Here is a 7,702-nt window from a genome sequence, read left to right on the forward strand (position 1 = left end):
AAGAAAGGCTGGTGTTTGTTTATAGCTGTATGCTTAGGGCTGCTATAGATCAGTCATCATCACACACACACACACATTGTGTGATTTCTTATGCTGATGCCTTACTAGATTTAACCAGCAGGATAAGAAATCTTTATTGAAGCTGTTCTACTGTAGACTGCCTTGGGGCGTAGGTGATCATTCGTGATTAAATGCCCCTCCCAAAAAATGTAATTGACACTAAACTCCATGTTAAGGCAGCTGTGGGGAACCTCTAGCCCTCCAGATGCCGCTGAACTACAACTCCCATCATCTCTGGCCATGGCGAAAGGTTACCCACCTAGCTTTTATCTAATGTGAGGGTTTTCTGTATAGAGAATTCAGTTTTGTGAGCTTCTGTCCCTATACTGAAGTAGAGCCTAGACTATATATATAATTTGACTTTCCAGGATCATTTTCATTGTACACTATTTCACAACTTCAGATAGCATACAATTCTGGTTGATGTTCAGAATCAATTGAGTCCTCCAAGGACAGCCTTTTCATGACTCTGTATTTATTATGCCAAGCAGATCATTGAAATGGGAAGAAACTTTTAAGAAATAAATTATGGGGGAAAATAATCTGAGACAAATGTAGATTCAACACTTGATGCCACAAATTCATTTTAAGATTAAACAGCTTGCTCTTTTAAGAAGCTAGGACTGAGTTGTCACCACTGGAAGCTGCTGTGTATATTTTGTAATATGATTATTCAGCCCAGCTACTAGATCCTTAAGCATATTATGTATCATTTCATATCTGCTTGTGTCTATATGTAAGTTTGGGAACATACTCTGTCAGACTGTCATACAGGAATAAGATACCCTTTATTGTACAATAGAAATACAGCAACTGTATATACACAACGACTTATGTCCAGGTATCTATGTACAAAATTTTATTTAAATAATTGTTCCACAGATAATAGGAATGTTTCCTCAAATTCTTGTTCTGCAAATCTCTTCACTGACTGACGAGCAGTTTGTCTGATTTCCAGCCTTTTTGTAGGAGGCAATGAAAATATATAGGCCATAGTATCTGCATAGTCGTCTTCATTTTCTGCTAGAAATCCAGTAATATTTCCTTCATAGGGCACCACAATATCCAGCTTGGGGCCTCCAGAATTGTGAGCAAGGATAATTGTGCCAGCTGCCATACATTCAACAATTCCTATATGAGACAAAACAAGCTATTTTTAATTACAGTTCTCACCTTAATTAGGATTTCAGTGTCACTCTAAAAGCATGAAGAAGAAGAAGAGTTTGGATTTGATGACCCGCTTTATCACTACCCTAAGGAGTCTCAAAGTGGCTAACAATCTCCTTTCCCTTCCTCCCCCACAACAAACACTCTGTGAGATGAGTGAGGCTGAGAGACTTCAGAGAAGTGTGACTAGCCCGAGGTCACCCAGCAGCTGCATGTGGAAGAGCGGGGAAGTGAACCCGGTTCACCAGATTACAAGTCCACCACTCTTTACCACTACACCACACAAAATAGGCTGGATCCTGAGATCCCACTCATAGAAAAAGGTACTCCTCACACTGTTACAGAACAGAGGGGAAGCAGATTTTGGGAACTGCAAAGGGAGGGTCCCTGAAAATCTTTTCCAGGAGTATGAGATAGTATAGGAAGTGGAATCACCAACCCCTTCTGCTAAGAGCACAATTTCTTGGTAGAAGAAGTGCTATGACATTGGTTCAAAACCATAATGTGTACAAAATGGAAATGGTGACCTGTTTGCTTTCTACAGCAAAATAGATCCCAAAGAAGGATTCAGCAAAAGTGGCTGTCAGAATGATTGTTACAGGGATATGCAAAACCGTACCATGATGTGCACATACAGTTTTGTGGAAAAGAGGCTACTTGTGACATCTCCCTCGGCTGGCTCATTGAGAAGATTAGACATGTAAGTAGCATTTCTCTCAGCATCTGCATTCAGTGATGATAGTGAATTCCTCTTGAACTTACAGCTTATGCTGACAGGTTTAAATTTTTGAAAGGGATACAGGGAGGGGGAAGAGAGCAACTGATTTCCCTTACAACGAAGGGGGAAAAGTAGATGAAAAATCCATGTTTGTAACCTGGGAAAAGATAAAAGTCATTTCCAAGTAATCTAAACTGTGAGAGTTCAGCACTGGAACAAACAGCCAAATGAGTTTGTAGAATTTCTCTCCATTAAGTTTAGCATTCAATATGCTGGTCAGGCATTATGTTGGGATATTTTTTAGGGTGTGATGTGCAATAAGGAAAAGAGATAATACTAGATTGGATCCCTTCCAAATTTACAGCTCCCAAGAATGCACAATATGGAAGTAGCTGAACACAGTATGTTTGATGGAAGAACAGATGAAAACAGCACTAAAGCACTTTATAAACTCATAATTAGCCATGAGTTTCAACACCAGGAGCTAAAGAAATGATACAGCTGACTATATATAGCTCCACTTACCAATCCCAAAGTGTTCATTCCACATGGTGTGAAGTCCAATGGTGGCATCTGCCAGATGTTGCTTTAGCTCTTCAAATGGAATGTTGACTTTGAATTCTACCCTTTTTTCAATGCCCAAATCTTGACAGAGCTTTTTAAGTCCATTTACACGCTGCTCATCTTCTTGGTTACGACAGCCACCAATCAGAATGAGTTTGGGCAGCAGCTCCTGCCCTGCAGTCTTTTCCAGCAATTTAGCAAAGGCTCTGATCTGCAGGCGATGGTCTTTCTCTGGCCTAAACTGGCTTACAGAAACAATAGTTTGCTCCACAGTGCTCTTTTCCTCGCGGAGAGGAATATCCAAGAATGTCTGAACGTCACAAGGTGGATACACAACACTGGTGCGGTCACTGCACCTCCAAAGGGAAAGGATGTGATTGAAAGTCCACGAAGAATTAACCATGACAATGTCACTGCAAGAACCAACTAAGCCATATATGGAAGCAAAAATATAATAATATGTGAGTTTCAATTTACTCAGTAGGGGATTTCTTGTGATGATTGCTGCATTATTAAATCGAGCATTCTGATTCCTCACCACAGAAAGCATGTCAGTGCTGATTGTAGGATAATGAACGTAACAGCCTATCCGACAACCTCCTAAATATTTAAAAAGAGGAAGTGTGAAAGCATAACCCATGGAGTCAATGTAGACATCAGGAACACAGTTCACAAGAGCTTCCCAGCCAAGAAATACAGATCCTAAGCTCTGACCCAGCAGTGTAAAATGTGGGTACAGGGAAGCTTCTACAAGATAGCGCCTTCTCAAAAACACAAATTTCACAGGTTGATTTAATCTGATGTTGAATCGTCTGTAAGCACCTTCAAGGATATTTTCAGCTGTGACACCAGCATCACCAGTGTAGACAACATAGGACACATCCTTGTACCTGAAAAATGAAATGTAATTTATCATCTTAATTTTACACTCAGTAAAAGAGTCCATTTATGGGAAGACGCTTTAATTTGATTGCCTTTCTTGGAATGTCTTAAACTACAACCATCAGCCACTATTTATCTATCTTTTCTGTACAACTGCTAAGCTCTGTTTTCCTTGGATGCATACGCTTTGTTACTTGAAATTAAAAATCAATTAATAAAAGAGACTACGTCAAAAATAAAATAAAGCACACATGTTTAAAAGAGTTGTATAAATATGCTGTAAATAGATATAAAAAATAAGGCCGGCACAATACCCAAGCAGTCTTGTTGCTGTTTAGTGAGCAAGTATTATATATATATATATATATATACACGCATATTTAAGGACAACAGACCAAAGATGCAAAACAGGTGTAAGAAAATAAAAAAATGAAAAGCAAACAGTAACCGCAAGGGAAAACTGATTTTAACTGAGGAGTATCATCTTATCAACCCAGCTTGTCATTTTCATTGGCCACAAGCACATGTAAACACTAAACCATGGTTTATTACTATGGATGGACCCAATTATGTTTTAGGCTCATGCACTCCGCTTTCCCCTGCAACTGGGAAGAGGACTTCTGATGGCTTCACTTCTAAAGAATCCTAACTTAGTATTGTGTTCACACCTGGGATATTTCTTTTAAACAAACAGTTGTAGTTTAACATGCCAGCTTCATAAGCTATGATTTGAAGTTTGCTTGTTATAACTTGTCGATATAGTGTTAAACCAGCCTTTGCGAACCTGGTGTCCTCCAAAGGTTTTGGGCTACCACTCCCATCAGTCCTAATTAGTGAACTGGTAAAGGCAGCGTTAACCATGGTTTAGCATGTGTGAATGCAAACATTGCTTTCAGGAAATGAGGGATTAATGCAATCAACAAACATCACTGTACGAAAAGTGACATGCATACTTACTTTTTCTGTAGTGCTTTTATAGCACACCACAATACTCTCTCACCTCCTCCCCCTGCATTGCAGTATGGGTGAAAAAATGCAACCACAAGTGGCCTTTTTCCATCTCGCCCTGATGGAATTTGTTGTTTTTTCCTTTGCTGGAGCCATAGTCGTAAACCAAACAGGAACAGGAGCAGACAGACACATAAAAATCCACTTAGTAACAAGGCAGGGAAAGCCAATGAGTACAGCAATCTGAAATGAGAAGGAGAGGGAAGTGGAATTATAGCAACAATTCTGGAAACTATAAAGAAGTTCAGCAAGGAGAGCCAATGTTTGTTTCCATATGAAAACAGGTAATTCTTTTTGTTATGGCAACCCTATCTACATGGATGAAGCCCAGACTGAAGGGAAATGGAGGAGCCTGGCAACTGTACGAAGTATTTTGCTTCCCATTCATGCTTTGGCTACATTCGGCTCAGAAATCTCTCCCACCTGCCATCAAACATCAAGTGGGTGGTGGATAAGAGAAGAAACAAGCAAGCTGAAATTTATCAGTCTTCATTTTGACAAAGGGATTTCTATTCCCATCAGAATGGCAAGCAAAGTCTTAACACAAAGCAGGGAAACCAAATCCAGAATTGTGCAGATGTATATAATGGACACAGGTAACTGAACAGTGATTTGAGCAAGAATGGGCTTGGCTGGGAAGGAGAGGGAACTCTGGATTGGCCAGAAAAGGGAAAGAAGGGCTGGACTGGACATAAATGAAGAAGAGAGGACGAGCCCCCAGCAGTGATGGACAAGGCTGAGAATCATAATATTGCAGAGTTGGAAGAAACCCCAAAGGCTTTTTAGTCTAACCTCCTGCAGGATTAACATTCTATGGCTTTTTAAATGTGTGTGGGAGGGCGGTTACTGGTTTGTTCCCCCCCCCCTGCTTTATTATGTATTTTGTATTCTCATTTTGCATTTTTCTGCAGTGAACCACAGGTGAAGGGTGGTACCTAACTTTAATAATTATTGTATAAACTGTTTGGCAGAACAACTCTGCGTTGTAAAAACACGAAAGCTGGCAAATTTAACCCTGCTGTGTGGGAAATGCCTTGCAGACGACCACAGTGCCAAGTGACAGGTTGTGTATCCACAGCAGTGACCAAAGGAGGAATGACCGCTTGGAGGAGCCCAGAGAGAAGAAACGCCATGGTGCATCTGCATCAGCTCCACTGGCCCCTTTCCTCTGCCCCAGCTGCAAGAAAACATGTATCTCCCGTATCAGTTTCTACAGCCACAGCAGCCACTGTAACTCTCCAAAGGTTTAACTTCACCCTGCCCCCCCAAAAAGTGTGTTCCTCCACAGACTGTCAGTCAGGCAGATGCCAACAAGAATAAAACTAAAGAACCCCTTCCTTGGTATCATTTCCATTGTCCCTTTTTGTTTTCTCCTGGTACGTCATCGACCAAGATGGATCTGTCAGGATCTCTGCTTGGCCAAGCTGATAAAGCTCATCTTCCTCCGGAATTGCCCTTCCGACGAATAATTAACGACCTGAGCCTTTGATGAGGCCTCAGGCACATTCCCATTCAGCAGAGAATCAAAGCAGCAGAAGTGATGAGATTTATGGCTACATCGCTATTTATTTCTTACTACGCAGACAGCAAAGAAATATACATCCTCTCTCTATGAAAGCAGAGAGCAACTGAACAACAAAGGAACAAAGGAACAGGAAACCAGTAACATCACATCCATCTCCCATTCCCGTGAGACTTCCAACAGCCTGGACTGTCTCTGGAATGTAAACAGAGCCTTGTGACTCTAAGTCAGTGGCAAACAGAAACTAGCAGGATCAAGGGGTCTGGAAACCAAGCCTTATGAGGAATGGTTGAGGGAGATGGGTATGTTTCTCCTGGGAAAGAGGAGATAGGATAGACGTCTTCAAACATCTCAAGGGCTGTCACATGAAAGATGGAGCAAGCTTGTTTTATGCTCTGCTGGAGGACCAATGGCTTCCAGTTAGAAGAAAGGAGATGTTCCGACTCAACATCAGGAATAACTTTCTGGCAGTAAGAGCTGCTGGGCAGTGGGACAGACCTCTTCGCAAGTTGTTGCCTCTCCTCCCTTGGGAGGTTTTGAAGCAGAGGTTGGATGGCCGCCTGCCATGGATGCTTTAGCTCAGGGTCCCTTCCAACCATAGCTGTCAACTTTCAGATCTGAAAATAAAGGATCAGCAGCCTCACCTGTCCCGGGGACAGTCTACGGGGTATCTAACAATCCGGGATAGCAGCGGGAAGCAGCGCTGGAATAAGGGAATTTCCCGCAAAAAAAGAGGTAAGGTTGACAGCTATGCTTCCAACTCGATAGGTCATGGATAAAGAAGACATCCCCTGGAAATAAGACCTAGCGCATCTTTGGGACCTAGCGACTTAGTTTCGGGGAAACACTGCTGGGCAGTGGGACAGACCCCTTCCCAAGTTGTTTCCTCTCCTCCCTTGGGAGGTTTTGAAGCAGAGGTTGTTTTTTTAAAATATATATATATATTTGTTTTTGCAAAGAGAGAAAAAAACATCACAAAAATACATACCAACACACACTAACACAAGCACACATAAAACAGATAAAAGGAACAAAATAAAAATTCCAGTTTTTAAATTCATGTTTACAAAACTTTCTATCTTGACTTCCTCACGCCTCCTTTTTTTGTGTTCCTCTTTGTCCAATCAGATACAGTAAATCCTTACCCTCTTTAGAAACTCATTTCTAATTATTAAAATCAATTCTATTGTGCCTCCAATCTTTCCTCCTTATATTTAAACACCTTTAGCATGTTATTTACTTTCGACATAATATGACTTTAGTCTTTCACCCTTTTTCTATTACACTTTTGCATACTTTTTAACACTGTATCACTAACGCCATATTATTTTCATATCCAACATCATTTTAACATTCATAAAGGTTTTGAAGCAGAGGTTGGATGGCCGCCTGCCATGGATGCTTTCCTGCACTGCAGGGGGCTGGACTAGATGACCCTCAGGGTCCCTTTCCAACGCGATACCTCAGGCGTCGCCATGGCGTCCTCCCCGCCCCGCAGAGTCCGCCGCAGGTGACGAGCGACTGGCTCTCCGCCTCCCGCCCCCCTCCTCGGGCCTTTGGCAGGAGAAATGTCCCTCAGACATTCGTCCCTCGGGAAGCGGCAGCAGAGACGCGCCGAGGCTGAGGGAAGAGGGGAAAAGAGAGAGCAGCTCGCACCTGAGAAGCGGCCCGGCCGGGAAAGACGCCATCGCGGAAGCCGCCCTCAGCTTCCGGAACCGGAAGTCGTGCTCCTTCTCCCCGCCTCTCCCAATCCCGTCGTCCTTCATGTTTTACCTCAGGGA

General features: G+C 42.2%; 1 protein-coding gene across 1 annotated transcript; it reads right to left on the reverse strand.

Annotated features, from left to right (window-relative positions):
• Window positions 1–829: 829 nt before the first annotated feature.
• ALG11 (ALG11 alpha-1,2-mannosyltransferase) lies at window positions 830–7,702 on the reverse strand. The gene is made up of 4 exons (XM_081906324.1): window positions 7,578–7,702; window positions 4,349–4,582; window positions 2,471–3,399; window positions 830–1,191 (listed from the first exon to the last, which is right to left on the reverse strand). The coding sequence occupies exons 1-4, from the start codon at window positions 7,685–7,687 to the stop codon at window positions 920–922; spliced, it is 1,545 nt and encodes a 514-aa protein (XP_081762450.1). The 5' UTR covers window positions 7,688–7,702; the 3' UTR covers window positions 830–919.

Source organism: Podarcis melisellensis (assembly GCF_964234715.1).
Source record: "Podarcis melisellensis genome assembly, chromosome: 3".
Lineage (NCBI taxonomy): Eukaryota > Metazoa > Chordata > Lepidosauria > Squamata > Lacertidae > Podarcis > Podarcis melisellensis.